The sequence below is a fragment of the Pyrus communis genome, chromosome 16, assembly GCF_963583255.1.
Source record: "Pyrus communis chromosome 16, drPyrComm1.1, whole genome shotgun sequence".
Taxonomy (NCBI): Eukaryota; Viridiplantae; Streptophyta; class Magnoliopsida; order Rosales; family Rosaceae; genus Pyrus; species Pyrus communis.
The window spans coordinates 2,470,547-2,489,275 of record NC_084818.1 but is presented as its reverse complement, the minus strand read 5'-3'; the positions used below and the strand labels follow the sequence as shown (position 1 = coordinate 2,489,275).

The 18,729-nt window shown below is 35.3% G+C and overlaps 4 protein-coding genes across 4 annotated transcripts; 1 reads left to right on the top strand and 3 right to left on the bottom strand.

Moving 5' to 3' along the window:
* Window positions 1-4,209: 4,209 nt before the first annotated feature.
* LOC137719626 (MYB-like transcription factor EOBII) lies at window positions 4,210-5,866 on the top strand. The gene is made up of 3 exons (XM_068458667.1): window positions 4,210-4,345; window positions 4,914-5,043; window positions 5,224-5,866. Exons 1-3 carry the CDS (start codon window positions 4,210-4,212, stop codon window positions 5,864-5,866), a joined length of 909 nt encoding a protein of 302 aa, XP_068314768.1.
* Window positions 5,867-5,987: 121 nt separating this feature from the next.
* On the bottom strand, window positions 5,988-7,298 carry LOC137719599 (25.3 kDa vesicle transport protein SEC22-1-like). Its single transcript, XM_068458634.1, has 5 exons — window positions 7,099-7,298; window positions 6,764-6,924; window positions 6,502-6,645; window positions 6,328-6,407; window positions 5,988-6,231 (listed from the first exon to the last, which is right to left on the bottom strand). Exons 1-5 carry the CDS (start codon window positions 7,296-7,298, stop codon window positions 6,124-6,126), a joined length of 693 nt encoding a protein of 230 aa, XP_068314735.1. The 3' UTR covers window positions 5,988-6,123.
* Window positions 7,299-7,975: 677 nt separating this feature from the next.
* Window positions 7,976-10,155, bottom strand: LOC137720916 (remorin-like). The gene is made up of 5 exons (XM_068460037.1): window positions 9,832-10,155; window positions 9,051-9,104; window positions 8,857-8,944; window positions 8,506-8,587; window positions 7,976-8,382 (listed from the first exon to the last, which is right to left on the bottom strand). The coding sequence occupies exons 1-5, from the start codon at window positions 10,040-10,042 to the stop codon at window positions 8,182-8,184; spliced, it is 636 nt and encodes a 211-aa protein (XP_068316138.1). The 5' UTR covers window positions 10,043-10,155; the 3' UTR covers window positions 7,976-8,181.
* Window positions 10,156-16,188: 6,033 nt separating this feature from the next.
* LOC137720871 (transmembrane ascorbate ferrireductase 1-like) lies at window positions 16,189-18,729 on the bottom strand. The gene is made up of 4 exons (XM_068459982.1): window positions 18,524-18,729; window positions 17,242-17,290; window positions 16,931-17,130; window positions 16,189-16,690 (listed from the first exon to the last, which is right to left on the bottom strand). Exons 1-4 carry the CDS (start codon window positions 18,665-18,667, stop codon window positions 16,382-16,384), a joined length of 702 nt encoding a protein of 233 aa, XP_068316083.1. The 5' UTR covers window positions 18,668-18,729; the 3' UTR covers window positions 16,189-16,381.

Genomic DNA, 18,729 nt, shown 5'->3' with positions numbered 1-18,729 from the left:
TGAACATGAAAGGATCAGTCTAACCACCCAAGTCGATCGAGGATAACTTAATCATTCCAACAATACCGGTATTGTCCCCAACTGGTATTAGTTGGAGTGAGATTAGGGTATTTAAACTCTTCTTTTCTCATATCCGTCAGGTGTGGGGTTTTAAGCTTCAGCATTAGTTGAGTGAGATTAGGGTATTTAAACTCTTATTTTCTCATAAATACGGTTAATGTTGGACATTTCAACATGTATTAATAATGTTCTTATTTGCTTGCTGTCAAATAATTTACGACCAATTACTTAAATAAAACTATCATTATCGTTAACATAATCAACACTGTCCTCATTTATAATGATGTAATCCTAGTTTCGAAACGAAGAGGTATCAAGAAAAACAAAGAACAGACAAACCTCAAAACATCCAAATTACTGTCTTTTATCTCCCTGAAAATATAAAATATAAGCGAAGAGGTATAAAAATTTAGGTAAGAATCTAACACATGGAATATGAATTAATACCAATCATATGAAGCTTTTAGAAAAAGGCCACCCCATGAAATCAATGCATCTGGCCATGGATTTACATTAATATATTTTTTAGGTCATTTTGATATAATAAATTTACATCAAGAAACTTATCCCACAACCCATTTGAATGACAAGGAGAAGAAGACAATAAGAAACTTATCCCTCAACCCATTTAAAATATATGAATTGAAAAACTACTATTGTGAATACTGTAGATGATGAGCGTTGCCAATTACTTGTTCATATTCATTTGAATGTCGTTTGAACAATCATTTTTCCATAAAAAAAAAAAAAAAAATATGAAGCAGTTTTAATTGAGCAGATGGCGACTTTGGATGAAGTCGATATATTTTACAAGTGCATACACACTACCGACCAAATTTCACGTTAATCCCAAGTAGAGCATAAGTGTTGAGATTGAAAGATGGTGAGTTAAGCTTGAGCAAAGCAAAAACATAAGAAACTCTAGTAAAGAACGATATATTTATGCGCGAATTATTTGTCTGACTTGAGTATAAGAGTAAAAGACTGATCAAACTGCCTTGCAATGTGAATGTGCATGTTTAAGAAGATTCAGCTTGATGATCCACTTGAAATTAGGCACATAAATTAGGTCAATAGCTAGTGATTTTATTTCGTCTGAAAGAGTATATATGCAGAAAATTAGGTGCAAATGGGCACCGACACACATTTCAGTTTTTGACATGTTGATTAGGTCAGTGGCTAGAGATACCGACACAGGAGAGAGACCTTTAAATATAGGAAACTGGTTTCTCTCCTAAACTTAGGATGTATGGGATCCTCATAAGCAACCCATTCAGGCCGTTCAAACTTGATCTAACGGCTACAATTATTATAACTTTTAAAGAGGTCCCCTATTTAGAGCCGTTGGATCAAATTTCAACGGTCCAGATTGACTGCTTAGAAGAATCCATATCCTGAGCTCAGAAGAGGATCCAATTCCTTAAATATAAAACAACTCGTACTATTAATAATATTATTCTACTATACCAAAAAAAAAAATATATATATATATTATATGATTCTCCATTTTTTTCAACCCGAAGAATTATAATTAAAAATCTTTGTACGATAAGTAGAATAACGATTGACAAATGGGGGAGCTGCGGTTGGCAGAACAATATTATTTTCTTATTGTGTATCTCCAAGGAAATAGAGCCATGCGCATTTATTTTATTTTTTTTATAACAAAACGATCTTCCTAATTTCCCATCACTTTTTAAATGTAAACTATTTTATTTAAATACACACACAATTATTATGTATTTTTGTCCTTAACAAAGTGAATTGAACTTAATCACAAGTTGAGAACAATGATTGTTGTTCTTCAGCGTCTTTTTCAATTTGATTCCCTTGCTTCTTACGTTATCGAATGTATTATTGTTAGCCTGTCACAAGTTGAATAATTGCTTGTTGTTTTTCTTTTTATTTTCACGTGATCAATTCATTGGTTGATGATCACAATTTGGACAAAAGGATATTATCGAATAATCCAACAGATCTAATCCTGTCTGGCCTTGGATCTTTGTATCCGTTGTCCATTTCTCCCCTTTGCATTTCTTTATGTAGCCAGTTCCACTCGATGAGGTTTCAATCTTCCAAAGGAATCGATTTGTGATTAATTAAAGAGAAATGCTAAGGGGATCGACTCTCTCAAATTAAGACTTTATGAATTTTTCGCCACCTCATGTTACACAATGTTTTATAATGTTTGCACATGAATTGTGTCAAAAATATGAGGTGACGGAGAGTCTATGAAGAGTCACACTTTTGAGAAAGTTTTCTTAGCATAAAGAGAAATGTTAAAGAGACTCACTCCAAGTGAGACACTTTATGAACTCTCTAACATCTCACAGTTTAATGTCAACCATGTATTAACATTATAAAACATTATGCCAAAAACATGTGGTAACAAAGAGTCTACAAAAAATCTTACTTTTGACATAGTCTCCTTAACATTTTTCAAAATAAAATATAACCAAAACGAACCCATTTAACAAACCACCTTTTAAAGGGGAAAAAAATTGTCGGTGGGTTAGAGAGAACACAGAGGTGGTTAAAATAATACACAATGATAATGATTTAGAGAAATGCATGTCAACTAGTTCCCCCAATAGAATCATTAAGCTTGCCTAATAATATAAACACATAAACAATTTTACCAGTAGAGCTGTTATCAATTTATTAATCAAAGTAATTAACTTCATGACAGAACTTTGTCATTTATATCAATCTAGAAGATTTGTAGACTCTTTATACTTATTTTTTATGAAATCAATGCATTCTATGCTTTAACAAAGCATCTTATTGTTTAGTATTACGGTTTAGTAATATTCTTCTTCATTTGTAAGTACGAGGTTGGTTTAAGTCTCATAAATGGTGAATTCGTAATCAATTTATTCCCCACCTCTTAATGTAAATATATAATTTTATAAAAAAATAAAAATATAAAATCTCCTTAATTTCGTAGCTTTTCTTTGTATTCTTCATTCATTGAAGAAAAATGTTTTGAGAAACACTTTTGGGAGTCAACTGGGTCATGATCTCATCACAAGTGACGTTTTGGAAGAGAGTAGTGAACATTGTTTATGGCTTTAATAAGGGTGACTCGAGCATTATATGACATCAAGCATGTTGGTCGTTTTCTTGTGTGTTTTTAACTTCAACACAGAGAGCTCTCATAAATCATACTAGCATATGGGTACACACAAAGTGTGTGAGAAAATTTTTTACTTTTATTTTTGAAATAAAAGGAGAGAGGAAGAGAGTGATAGAGAATATGAGTGTGGGAAGCTTTTATTTTATTTTTTTTATTTTAATTAGAGATATGTTAGGATGACATATAGGTGAGACTTTGAAGAAAAAAAAACAGCAAAATTTGGTTGTGTGAAATTACATTTCTGCCTCATGTTTCTTATTCATGTTCTGTTTGAGAATTAAACTGGTAATTTCATAAAATTTTGGTTGACAATGAATGTTTTATTAAGTAGTAGAGATGATATGCAACACAGAGAGCTCTCATAAATCATAAGATGCAAGGGTGGCTACACGAATCCATCGACTTAGTTTTAACGAGTAAAACAACACTAGAAAATCTGTATTCTAACCTATTCTTATAAAAGAATGTACTACCAAGAAAAGCTAAAAATTTTCGTGTTTTACCAACTTCAGTCAAAACCCAAAAACCGACTTTGAATCAATCTCTGCAACTCTATCCAATCAGGTCGTTCTTAGTTATTTAGAAGTTATTTACATAGGGTTAGGTTTGCAAATTGTATTCTTAGGCAGCAACTAACGACTTCTTAAAACCCTTGAAGCTTCATATGACCTCATGGTCGGATATGAACGTACAATACTAAGCATAAAATATAAAATTTTTAATTAGTATTGAAATAAAAAAATAAAAAAAATGGCTCATGGTCGAATATGAACGTACAATAATAAGCATAAAATATACAATTTTCTAATTATTATTGAAATAAAAAAAAATGGCTCATGCTTTGTTAATTCATTTTAAATAGCAGACTTCGAACTAATCACTGCTTTAAGTACCAGAGCAAAATTGAGGTCAGCTGTTCATTCATTGCTCTGCAGCCTACCTTCCCAGTTTTTTCTGTTTCTCTCACAATTCATAACATATTTACAAGCTGCAAGTTTCTTCTTTGTAGAAAAATGGGCTGCAAGCCATCAGATAAGCCGAAGGCAAAGTATAGAAAGGGATTGTGGTCACCCGAAGAAGACCTAATGCTTCGAAGCTACATCCTCAAAAACGGCCACGGCTGCTGGAGCACCGTTCCCATAAACACCGGTGAGTTTTGCATTTCCCATTTTGTTTTGCAGCCACACCCCTAAATGATCAACTCAGCCTGGTATTAGTCGTTTATGAATGCCTCAGAGCTATATTTCATTGAAGTACTTATATATAGCCCAAATGAGTACTCTTTTGTTGGCATATTAGTATAATGTTTGAGATTGATTGGGACAAAATGACAAGAGGAAATTTAGATGAATACTATGATCAAGAATTTATAGTCGTTTGGTTGTTGTTAATTGACAAATGTATGTTAGGTCAGTTAGGCAATATGTCCACATTCTCGTGGACCGATTTCGAGTCCGGCTCCTAGTAAAGAGGGAAAAAACCTATTATTATTTCTTAATGTAAATTTTACAATGACAAGTGAAAATGACCTCAGTTAAGAGAGGTTTTAAGAATTAATTTATTCATTTATTTTTGGGGTAAACTCTGAGATATATTATCAAACTCTGAGAATAGGGTAATTCTATTTAAACTCATTGTGGGACTTTATCCCCACCGATGTGGGACATTTAACATGACTCTATTCATAAACAATAATCTATGATTCTATTGAACGCAGGTTTGCAGAGGAATGGAAAAAGCTGCAGATTAAGGTGGATAAATTATTTAAGGCCAGGGTTAAAGAGAGGGACATTTAGCAAACAAGAGGAGGAGACAATCTTGACCCTTCATCGTATGTTTGGCAACAAGTAAGAGAATCCCATCTTTTATTTTTATTAAAAATGATATTATTTTCATTTGTTCAAGTGGTTCTAGTTTTTATTCAACCTTAATATTATTGAGGGCAAGCAGTAGAGGATTAGGCGAGCAGAGCTACACATCAGGGTCAATGCCATAGGTGATTAATCCATATTTTTCAATGATCTCAGGTGGTCTCAAATCGCACAGCATTTGCCTGGAAGGACAGACAACGAGATAAAAAACTACTGGCATTCATATTTGAAGAAGAAAGTGGCCAAAGCTGAGGAAATGGAAGGTCAAACCAAATCCCAGTACACAAGTACTTCAAGCTCAGAAATCTTAGAGTGTTCACTATCTCCCCAAAAGCCCACAACATGTTTTAATTCGAGTCACGAATCAGTGCAAAAATCACCGCCATTAGTTTCACAGCTCGATGACTTGTCCAAAGATCAGAGCTGTCAAAGAAGCCCTTTACCAAAGATTTTGTTTGCTGAGTGGCTCTCCTTAGACCAGGTTCATGGTGGGAGCTTCGCAAACAACATCAGTGATCCCGGGGTTTTGAAGGAAGAATTTGATCATAGTACTACTTCAAATAATCTGCAAGCAGATCATGCTCTAGGACATGATTTTGTGTTGAACGATGAGGGAATATTTGGCAGTGGTTTTCATCATGGAATAAGCCATCATCATGGTTTGGGTTTGGAGATGATCAATTCCCAGTTTAAGTTCGAGGAACAGATTTCAGGACCAGGGTTTGTTGATTTTGTATCAGCAGGTGATTTGTACAGTGATTTCAACTTGCAGAATGATGCAATGTATTTTTATAAATAAGGGGTCAAAAATTTAATTTCCAAAGGCAAACAGTGAGAGAATAACCTGTAAATTTATTTGAATTTTACATCTTTTGATTATTTGTTTCAAGACATGAAATTAATTGAACAATGTGCATAATTTGATTATTTTCTTCCTCTAAACTGGTATATCTTGGCAACAATAACATTAACCTTCGTGAATGAGATTGAAGAAATAAATCGGTGCAACCCAACACGATGAATTGGAGGTTTCTTCACCCGTTCCCGATACCCCAATTAGTTTAAAATCATGAAATTTTCATCTGCATGGATTATGGTGACCCAGAGAATAACAGTGGCAACAGCAATGATCAATGTAATTGGTGTCCATTTCAATGCAATAACCTGTTCAGAAAAATTAGCATTGGATCAAAGATGCAAAGAAATTAATTGGTTTAGTACATTATCTTTCCATTAAGTATGAGTTTCGAGTAAATGTACCTCGAGGAGCGATGAACACCAGATGGATGAAATAGCTTCAGGAGGAGGAGGAGGAGGGGTCGATGGCCTTTCCAATAGATCTGTAATTTTAAGATTTTAGAACAAAAGAGGGAAGCGGATGGCGTTCATGCATGCCTTAGCGATGAAGGTAACAAAAGATGAAAGAGATGTTACCTGAATGTCTCCATCTCTCTATGATTTCTGAAAGATTTTCAGTTGCAATGTCTAAATCTTGTTTCCGGTTAGCATCAAGCTTAGACAGATTAACCTGTGTTCTTGTATCGATGTATTGCTTTCTAATACTCCCAATTACACCATCTGTAGGACTTAAAATTTGGGGTGGTTATGACCAAAATTATTATTTGTTCAATCTTCTAATTAATAATTATTAGAGCGCAATCAGTATCAAATTTTAGCAGCGGGTGATGAAAATTACCGAATTTGACAAAGGAGTACGGTCTTATGATTTTGTCAATAAGGCTACTGTCAAACTTGTCAAATTCCTTCTGCAATTCTTGCAGGTAACAGAAAGCTAGTTTTCTTGGATATGAAGATTCGCACAACGTGATGAAGGCGATTCCCTTCTCCACCAAGTAACTTCATTACAGCAAAGATTGAGTAAAAATCATGTAAACATCACAACCTGTTTATGATGGTGAGATTTCGCAAAGCATGTACAGTTCATTTACCTTTATTTTTTCAGGATTTCTATTCAAAAAGGGAAAAAGAATGCAAATTGAAAAACAGAGAAGGAAAGAAGAAAAGGGATACTTGAAGCAGTGATGATCGACACGAATGGTCATCCTGGAAGGAGGCAAGGCTCCTCTGGAGATTTCTTTGAATATGAACTCTCCTTGTTGCTTGTAAAATGAAGAGTTTTCGCGCTCTTCGTTCATATAAGACGGTCCTTTGGCAAGACAAAGGCTATCACTTACCCTTCCAACAATTGTAAGCTTGACCATATCTACCATTTAGGGGAAGGAAGTTGAGGAGCTTTATTTATAGAGGGATGAGAGGGTAAGGCAAATGAAAGAAATAACTTGGACATCAAGTTATTCCGTGGGGTAATGGATTTGGAAGCCATGGAACTATTCTTTTCCTTTCCCCTATTGCTCTCAATCTTTGTCAAGCAATGTTTCCTCTCCTTCCTTTTTCCATGGAAAGGAAGAATTTGAAGTTACATTCGTATCACAAACAATAATGGTCATCAAGATTCCACATTTGAACATTCATGATTCTCAAATATATGAAATACTAATAATCAATTTTTTTTTTCAGAATGCCTTTTCATTATTATACTTATCAATCACCCTTAATCATTAGAAAACCGCCACTGCTATATCCCACTCCAATTGAGATGTCACTGTAGTAGTATCTTTAATTAAAATACGTGACAGTGCAAATTCAAAGCTAAAATTCATGTTGCTATATTATACATAGGGTAAGATTGCGTATAATAGATGTTCTCCCCCCACCACCACAAACAAAACCCCAAACCCACCCACAAAGCTAGAAGCCTTGTTGGCTTAGGGTCGCCCTTTATTATCTCATACATACAATGCGACAGTGGTAGTATCACAAGCCTATCACACACTCTCTCTAATTCTCAAAGCTTTTGCTAAAGGTGCTTGATCATTTAGCAGATACATAGAAACACAAAATTGATCTTTTACAAAATAAATTAAGTTTATTTTTCTCCAAATTTAGGGTATATACACAAACACAAACACACACAGTAACTAACAATGACCCCATTATGTGAAGAAACAAACAAATCTAAATAAACAAATGTACTCCAAATAAACCAAATATACAAATCATCAAATGTTTATCCATCGGGCCCGAACATTAAGTTCAGCCAGAAAGGCAACCAAGAAGTTTCTTAGGAGCATACCCCGTAGCACGGTACTTCGCAGCAGTTTCCTCCGCCTTGAGAAGATCTTCCCCGCGCTTAGCTTCAATCGCCGCCCTCTTTTCTTCGGCGGCCTTGTGTATTAAAGCTATCTTGTTCTTCATCTGTTCCACATACTCGGCCTTCTTCTTCTCCAATTGTTCCTGCTCATGCACAAAGTGAAAATGTCAGAATTGGAAACAAACAGAGTGTAAAACACCAGAGCTTTTCGTATCAGAATTCAAGCACAAGGTTAAAGTTTTAGGAAGAAATGCATGAATTGTTACCTCGATCTTTTTCAGCTCGGCCTCCACAGTTGCCTTCTTGGTGTTTTCCCATGAACCGATGGCAGATAGTTTCTTGTGAGCTCTGTTAGCGAACACATGCACTTTCAGTTCAGTATATCAAATCATATCAGAAAACTAGATTCTTTATCGAATATTCAACATATATAAAAAACACCATGCAGACGTGGGTTAGGTCAGTAAACAGGGCAGTGTGCCTAACCCCTTGCCCCAACTCCGAATCCCCCTCCCCATGAATTATTGTAATTTAGAGTAGAATGTCGTCTTGCCAAGAAATGACACATCAAACATGATGATTACTCAATTAGGCTCAACACTGAAGAAAGCCCTTACTTATTCTCTGCCTTTGATTTTTCACTTTCTTCCCATGCTCTGATAAGTGACAGCTTTTTTTCTGTTGCAACTCTTGCTAGCACAACATCTGAACAAGAAAATGATAATATGCGGATAAGTTTAACCTAGTTGATTATAATGTGTACAAACAAGCTGGAATCAAAGGACCTCATGATCAACCCCAAAACACTCACCGCGATCGACGGAATCCTCCTTGCTTTTCTCTTCTGCAGCAGGTTCAGAAGGCTCTGTGGGAGAAGAAAAAAAATGAATCATTCAAAACTTGATATGCAAAGAATACAATATAACAAGTAAAAGCAATGGTAAATTGGTCCATCTAATGGAAGTAGGGAGATTTCTTACCTTGAGATTTTTAAGAGACCGTTTGATGAACATTTCGTTTTTAGTTTTTATAAGTTAAATTCTGTAATTTTGTAGCTAAGTTAACACAGCCAGAACAGCAGTTGAAATTATCAAGAGAAATTGGTTAAAAATCAAATTCCAATTGCTGAACTCATTAAATATTAAATATCGACAACATAGTGACAAAAAATTCACGACATAGCAATTAGATGTTGGAATCTAATCAAACTCCTGAATATGAAATATAATTCTGACCAGGTTGAAGATATTTACAACAAAAATACAGGGCAAAATTTTGGGAGATGGAAATAAACTCAGAACAATAAGAGAAAGCCAAGCAAGAAGCCAAGAACTAGAAGCAGGACAGAATCAAATTAATAATTATAAATAAAACCACAAAATTACGATCAATTACATGCATATATGTCAGACAAGCAATCCTAAGTCATCGAGAAAATCAGATTAATTCCTTTTCGTGGGAAAAAGAATTGATGGTCTGAGATTTTATTTTTCTCACCAACCAAACAGATAAAGTTATCAACTTTAAAAAAACAACAAAAGAACATAATAAAGTGGAAAAGATTCAGAGAGAGAGAGGAGAGAGAAATATACTCTCAACAGTAGCAAGAGCTTTGGACTCATCAGGCTCAGCCTTGTCTTCAGGAGGTGGTGGTGGAATTTCAGATTTGTCCTTGTGGGACTCAGGATCTTTTGGAGCTTCCACAACCGGCTTCTCTTCCTCCACAGGAGCCGGAGTCGGAGCAGGTGGAGGATCTGAGGGTGACTCGGGCTCTAGCTTCTTGGGTTCCTCTGCCTCTGCCATGTTGATTTTGTTGCTAGAGTTGGTTTGGGAGTGGAAAAAGCCTCAAAGTTTTCAAGGGGAAGTTACTGTAGTGTTAGAGTGAGAAGATTAAACAAGCAACAGAGAGAGAGATGTTTGGGATTGTATAGGTGGTATAGTTTATGGTTGGGATTGTATAGGTGGTATAGTTGGATTAAGGTAACTGCTATTTCAAAGCGTATTAGCTCATACAACCTTAGCTGGATGGTAGGTACAAGTGGCGTATTATGAGTTGGCATACTTTGGAGTAAGAAGACGGATTGATTGTCACTTTCTAGAAATTTTTTAATGTGCCGATAGCACGGCTTGGTACATTAAGTATCATAATACAATTAGTTAAAAATTTGTTTGTCAAGTTTTTAACCAATTATATTAATACACTTGGTGTATCGGATCATGTATCTAGCACACAAAAATCTCTTCCCTCTGTCACTCTTCCATGTTCATCCACACATATAGTATACTCGCGTGAATGTTTACTTATAAATAATAGAAAAAAATTAGAGAATTCGGGTAACTTGAAAATATAAAAAATAATAAATGGAAATCGGATTAACTACTCCCTTAGTTGATCTCATTCTTGATTTTGAGTTATCTAATTACTTATTTTAAAGTAGGCCATCGTAAGCATGGGGAAATCAAGATTTAGAATGGTCCAAAAATGGAAGCAATTAGTAACTATTTTTTTGAGATATTTTCCGTTTGAATTCATTCAATATAATGATGAATTTCCATATTTGCACAAAGACCTTGACAACGTATCTAGATTAAGTACTAATAATTGCTTTGCCTTGGTAATTAAAGTTAATGTACTTTATTTTGTGGGATTTTGTTTTTATATATGACGTATTTCACTACATATGGATGACAGATTAATTCCACTTCTCGGACAGTTCTAATACCGTAACGATTAACGTATTTTTGACTCATGAATCAAACGGTATGCTAAAACAAAATTATGCATATATAAAAATTCGAATTCAAGTTGAGGCTCCAACTCTTTACTTGTTTTCTACAAAACCAACCGATTGAAAGGTTTTCCTTTGAAATTGATTTTGATTTTAATTGATTATTATTAGGGACCTTAATTGATTGTTCCAAAGGAGTACTTTGGTTCCATATATATAAGAGACAAATTTAACAACATCATAATTAATAGGGGAATTCTTTTTTGTACGAGCAAAAGAATAACAAGAGATGATCGATGATTCTATGGTGATTTGATATCATTGGCGAAGGAATCTTGGTGGGCCACGATGTAAAAGTGATTTGCTACCATTCCCTATCAATTTACTTTCCATCCACCCCCGTTTAAACGCCATATACTGTAACCTTCTTAAATTTCCTTTCATGTTCATCAAAGACAACATTTTTATTTTTAAAAAGACAATAGCTTAGTGATTAGTTGTTAGACTAGAAAGATGATAGAGTATGAACTCACACCGAAATGCGATAACATTTTTTTTTCATCACTGTAATAAATGACTACTTGCGTCAAAGACTACTTTTTGTTCCTTTCATTTCTTTTATTAACTATTTTTTATCTAGAAATATCATTTTTATATATAGCGTCAAGAAGAATATACATATAGAAAGCTTTTAATATATTTTTTTCTTAATTTAGTTGTGAGTGTTAGAGAAAGTACTTTCGTCCAATAACTTTCTCAGTCTCTCGTGTAGAGATTTCAATTTTGATCAAATACGATCTTCACATTGTGGTTAGTAGTTTACTTATAACTTGTAAGGTATGGCAAAAGGCCAAAGGACCACAGAGGTTGGCCCAGGGCACATCCTTACAGTTGTATTGACAAGTATTGAAAATGATAAACATGGATTTGATCCCAACAAATCAAGAAGAACTTCTATGCAACAAGATGATATGACTACATATCGTGTTTTAGGTTGAGCTTTTTTATTTAGGCTAGAAATAAAGTCAAATTACGAGTTTATACGTTTTATATGTACACGTTTAAGCAGAAAAAATTAAACTCGAAATCTCGTGTTCAAAAGTGAAAGTAATAAACCAATTTAACTCCAAACCGCTTCTTATTCTTTTCCCTTTTTTTTTTATCAGTACGCTTTGTTCCCTTTTGTTTAGGCTTTTTACCACGAAAATTTTCAGTTCCAAGAACACGTACAACTCGGCAAGCAAGAAAGCGAAGTCCTGTTTGCAGTTGGAAAACGTTAAAGAACCAACTGCCACAGTGCCACGTTGTGGACCCCCTTCCGACCATTGTGTTGACGTGTCGACATCAGAAACATACACTTGTCCCACTTGAAACAAAAGTCCATCCCATCTACGTAGTCTGTACGTATGACCATATACATGTCGTAGTCGTGTGCTGTCTGACTGAATACATGTGTAGCTTAATCCCATGGGTTGTATTAGTTTATGGAAAACCGATTAGATTGATTAAAAACAGACAAATGTCATTTAAAATACTAAAATAGTGCAATTATTTGTATAATCACATACTCAACTTCTCAGGTGAATCCCCGTATGCATTATCTCCAAGCACATCTCAATTTATTTGTAATTTTTGACTTGCTAATCAACCAGTAAAAATAAACATACACGTAGAGGAAGAGAAAACGTGAAATTTTTATTTGTCCACGCACATGCCAAAACACTTGGTTGGCATATATAATATTGGTGCTGTGAAATTTGTCAGCCTTTTTTTCGACATTGAAGTGTCCTTTACTGCGTTTTGCTTCAATTCTAACCTTACTGTCTTCTATGATTTTCGCCAAGCGAGCTTCTTTGTTCTTTAGCTTTTCCACTTCCCTTTGTTTCTCAACTTTTGTCTGCTCATCATGCATGCACAAGCTCATAATTAAACATGATTAGTGATTAACTAAGAAAAGAAAATCTAAGGACGCGTTTGAAAGTGCTTTGCTAACTATTTTTACAGAGAAACACATCTCATATGCTTATCTTTGTATGTAATTACGGTCTTCCTAGAATTATACTTTCAAACAGGACCTAACTAAATAAATACAAAAATTACCTTAATCTTCTTCTCTTGGGCCTCGAGGTCTGTTTGATCTGCGTTCTTTCTCTCCTCATTGATGGCCAGCCTTTTGTTAGCTCTATTCATCACCGGTAGTGTTACGAAGTAGTTCAGCAACCTAATAAATATTATATGAAATAGTTATGTATAATCATATGCAAGTATAGTTTGACCTAATCCAGATTAATTAGATGAGAAATGAATAAGCAGAGAGAGAGCTAGTCCGTACTTGTTATCGACATTTGTTTTCTGTTTCTCCTCCCATGTTTTTATGAAGGATAGAGTATCTTCCTCCTTCTTTTGTAAAAGTTCTGCAGAAGAAGAAAAATCCAAACTGAAGAAGTAAATTTACTTAATTAATTAGCCTTTTGTACTGAACAATCATCATCTTCTTCACAATTTATTGGATAATATCAATCTATATATGTACATATTATATATATGTGTGTGTGTGTGTGTGTGTGTGTAAACAGATTAGCATATATGTCCAACATATATTATAAATCGTTTGGTGTTTTATATATAGATTTAACATTTTGTGTATCATATCGAATGCGTTTTTTCAAGTGAAAAGGACACCAAAGGCCGTCAATAAGTACATATCTTAGTGTGGCACTTTTCCTACTTCATACGAAAGTTTGCAAATTTTTGTGATTAATTTTAGCCCATTATTATGCTTTTGCACTACAAGTTAGTGCCATTTTATTGTCCATTTTTCTTCTTCCAATTAAAGTTTGGGGTGTCCTTTCAAACCAAAAAAATGATATAATTGATGAACACACAAAATTGATATATTTGTTGACACAGTTTAATACAGATAAGCCTTGTCATTGTATACGTGGACCACACTTATATTAGAAAGCATAAGCCAATTTTGTGCACTCAAATAACATCACTTGTCCAATATTCGTGATTGAATTTGTTTCCGAAAAAAAAAAAAAAAAAACCATGCATCTTGAAAACTATATATAAGAAATTTAAGAAAGCAAAAGAAAATTATTTAAAGGATTTTTGAAATGAATACATATATACCTCGAGCCATTCCGATTCCCTTGATGAGTCGAAGTGGTTAATATTTTATACTTTACCCTATACACTAGATCGATGGAATTAGTTGCCTTCTTGTTGCTTGATTGAGAAAATTGTGAGCAATCTTGGCACCAAATATATATATTGTCGTTGGTTTTCCATAATCCACCCAACAAATTAAAACTCCTTATTGGTTTCATTTACAGCACAATGTGGTGTATAATGCTTAGGGGTGAAATTTTTTCCTGAAAATCCCTAACCCGTTTTGAAAGTTTTGGTTTGGAATTCGACCACAGCTTTGAAAGCGTTCGGTAATCCCGAACTGAAACATATATATATATATATATATATATATATATATATTATTTATTTTTAATTTATAATTAGAAATTACTTGAACCGTTGAATTGGTTTTAAAATGTAATCCAAGCGTCCATTGAGTTAAGTCATTTGTTATCCTCACAAGCTCTCTCTGTCGCTTACTCTCACTCAATCTCCCAAACACTGCTCGTGCTCCCGCTGCTCGCTTCTCTATCGATTCGAGTCATGCCGCTCCTCCATCGAGTCACGCCGCTGCTCCCATCCTCCGTCCACTTCAACGGCGCTCATCCAGCCGGCCACACACACAGAGACGCAGGAAGAGGCCAAAGACGCAGGAAGAGGCCAATCCGAGACCAATCGAGTCCCAAAATCCAGGTAAGGTTTCTGATGTTCACAGGGTTTTTGTTCTTTAGCGTTTAGGGTCAAATTTCATGTTAATTAACTTGATTTCTGAGTATTTTGTCGAATGTGTGAGGATTTGAGGACTGTGGGTTTCGAATTAGGATGGGTGCACGAATTTGTGGGTTCATTCAGATTAAGATTAGGGTGGGTGGGGTGCACGAATTTGTATCTGCATTTATTTTCATATAAGGTGCTCGAATGTGAAATTATGATCTGCATAAATCATAACGTGTCTATGATGTGCTTAGATTAGTTGCTTGTTTGCAGGAAGCTCACCATTGTTCTACCTTCAGTTTGCAATGCCTATAAAGGTCTAGTTCATGTAATTTGATTGTTTTACCAGGAGGTGGTTTCTGTGGTAAGAAGGAATCTGGACAGCTTCGTTTTGGAGGACGAGAAAAACCATTTCGAGCTCCCCTGTATCCCTAACCTTTTTAATTATGTAATATATTCCGTAAACTTGCAGTGAATTAGATGTACCGACTCTTTACCTTTTATTTATCTTGGTAACCAGGCGCCCAATCCCGTATGACCAGCTGGAGAGACTTGGGATCCCACCTCCACCAGAAGGAAGATACATGTCACCCCATCAGGTATTGTTCTTCTTTTGGTCCCATTAGCCATGTATTTTCCTTCCTGATTTCTGCAAGCCTATAGCTAGTAGCAGTTGCTCAAAGCAGTTTAGATCGTTTAGGGTGGGTGGGTGTGGGGGGTTTCGGATTAGGGTGGGAAAATAGTCACAGACATAGCAATGTGAAGTGGCATTTAGCTATGGAATTTACAACTAATATATTGTGATTCAAGTGGCCAATATGTTTTGCTTTTGGTTTGTAACTTAATCTAAATTCGTTCGGAAGTTTGGATTGTAAAACTTAACTTATTTCGTTTTGGTTGCATGCACTTTTAATTAACTAGTTTGATTGACAATTGTGAACTTAAGCTTAACTTGTTAGTTGTTGCTTGCTAGGTATGAAAATTGAAATTACGAAATGAGATTGTAAACTTTGATTGATTTGAATTTATCTGATTGTGAAACAGGTGGGCTGTAAGCCTGCAATTGTTAACTTTTTTTTTTTTTTTTTTTTTTGGCGTTTCCTGAAAAATGGGTGGGCTTATTGTTTAAAGAGCTTAAAATTGTAAAAAGTTTAAAAAGCCCAACATTTTGGGCTTCAAGGCCCAATCCCAAAGTGACTCGAAAATCCCGAAACAGTTTTGGGAATCCTGAATTTCGGGAAGTGAACAGTTTTGGTTTGGTTTTGGGATATAAAATCTCATCCCAAAATGTTTTGGTTTGAGATTCGGGCTGAGGGTTTCGGTTCGGGATCCCGATCCGAATCAGCCCTAATAATGCTTATGATCGAGAAATAAAATACAACACTCGAAATCTTATAATTATTTCCATATAAATTACACCCTCTCCCAATTAATTAATAGAAATAAATAGAGGGGCATGCCAATAGTTATGGATAAAAGTGGTCACATGCATGTCTTATTATGTATACATAAAATTATAGAAACCCCATGCTGCCATGCATGCTTCACAGCTTCAGTCCTTGTATCATCGAATAGAAGAATAGCTGTAGTAATCTTCTTCGGGAGGTGGAGCTTCAGAAATTACCGAGAGTATAACAAAGACTCCGAACAATACTGTGATGACGGTGGTGAAGTTGACGAGAAAGGCCTCGGTCCCAAATTTATCGAGTCCCGATCTCTCGAGGAATGTGAGCTTCTCTAAGAACCCTAATGAAGCATCGCCGACAGCCAGTACGTACACGATGATTCCAAACGCCACATGCCATGGAATAGACTCCCTCCTCAGTGTAGGACTCCCTCCAGGGAAGAAGAAGGTCACGAACCCATATATCCACTACCCATTCAGATCGATATGTCCAAATTTAGAGGAAAATAGAAAAATTAAAAGTATAAATAATAACCCCTAAATAGCCAGTTTCACAAGAATTGTTTGCGCATGTATGTGAGTGACTATTAGTTGTTGATTCATGTATATAGTTCAATAAGATTGACATGCGTACGTTAACGATAAAACCACTTGCACCAGCGTGGAAAATTGTCGAAAGCAAGCGTCATAGTTGGTGTTAGAGAATACCTGAATTCCATAGAGAACAATCACCCCAATTCCAATCCAGGCGTGCGAACTGTACATATTGGCAATTCCACTCTCATTGTGGTTCTTGAACGCAAGATAAATACCAATGATCCCAAGAGCCAATGCGAGAGCATGAAGAACCAAGTGTATCACTTTCTTCATCTTTTTATTGAAAGGCAGTGATTTGTAACTAACAAGGGCTGCAATGTTTGGTTTTACGAATCAAGGTTCGACAGTCAGACCAAGTGAAAAACTCAATATACTGCAAGTGCGAAAATATTTTGCAAAAATCACAAACTAGTTTTAATTACCTTCTCCTCCCAAGATAATTAAGCCAAGTAACATGAGAACAGGATGGAGCTGTACCAGAAAGAAAAAAAAAATATTACGAATTTAGAATGACAACATAAGAGCAGGTGTATGATAACACAAATGAAATATCACCAATGATGTTTGAACATTATAATTCCCATGATCCAATTTTAAGTGCACATCACCAAATGAACAGGTAAATTGTTAAAGAAAAATTCATGGTACAAGGTGTTATAACCTAAAAGTTTGCGTCAGAAAGTACCTAACATGCCCTTTTTTATGTCACTTGGTACTATGATCTAATACAATGGGTAGGTTTGGTTTGGTGTGGTTTAGAAGTGAAATTTGAAGAAGTTGAGATTCTACCATAAAACCAATTGGCAATATGGGGAGTAGCCCAACTTATTTATAAGTTCATGCAAGATCTCTCTTCCCATCAATGTGGGACTCATTCTCAACAAAATTGAAACTGAATTTTTTCACGGTTTAATTCAGTGCGGTTTTGAGGCTTAAACTGAAATGGTTGGCTCCATATCACACCAAACTTGGATAAGTATGTGAATGTCCACATGCACTCCCCTCCACCCGTGCCTACTACTTCTTCCACTCCCTTTATTGCCCGCTACTCCTTCCACTCCCTTTATTAATTTCTATACCATTAATTCCAAGTACCAACCATTTTTATGGAAGCTAGATGCCATACGTGTTCCCATGATTTGATTTTACCCTAATAACCCCATGGTAAAATAGTTTTTCTTATGAATTTTTTTTTAATTCCAATTATCATAATCGTTAAAACAAAAAACTGTTATTAGCACGTTGAAAAGATAATCATATTAGAAAAATCACACTATCTTGAATGTAGGCATACCATATTTTTGGTAAAAATGGTAAGTGAACTTGTGAAAGGTACTTAACTGTTTCTACAGACAATCAGAAAATTAGAAGGGGTTTAAGCGGTCCATGCATGATGCATCATTAGTTTCACCCACAATTAAGCAAAAGGCAACCCTAGCTTACTAGTTAACAAAATAGCCAGCCTGCGTTAAGACCGGCATGTTAGAAAGAGCTGCACTTTGATCATGTCCTACAATGCCACTAAACTCAATTAGTATAATGACTAAACTGTCATTGGCGCTAAAAAAACAAGTATATTAATCGAGAAGATGCATAACTATACAGTCAAATTAAGGCACATATATAGAAAATACAAAATAAGTTGTTTCTACACCTAAGAAAACCCAGAAATGTAGAGAGAGAGAGAGAGAGAGAGAGACGTACGTTGAAGATGAGGTTCTTGTTGGTAGCTTCCCATGCCAAACCTCCTCTGAAATGAATGGTCCAAACCAACACCAAGACTAAGGCTGCAATTCCGAGCGTGTGTACCACAGACGTGAATGCAACCGCCGGTACCTTTAACGCCATCTGATCTCTCTCCTCCTCCTCCTATTCTTATTTCTTTCTTCCTCTTACTCCCTACGAATTCA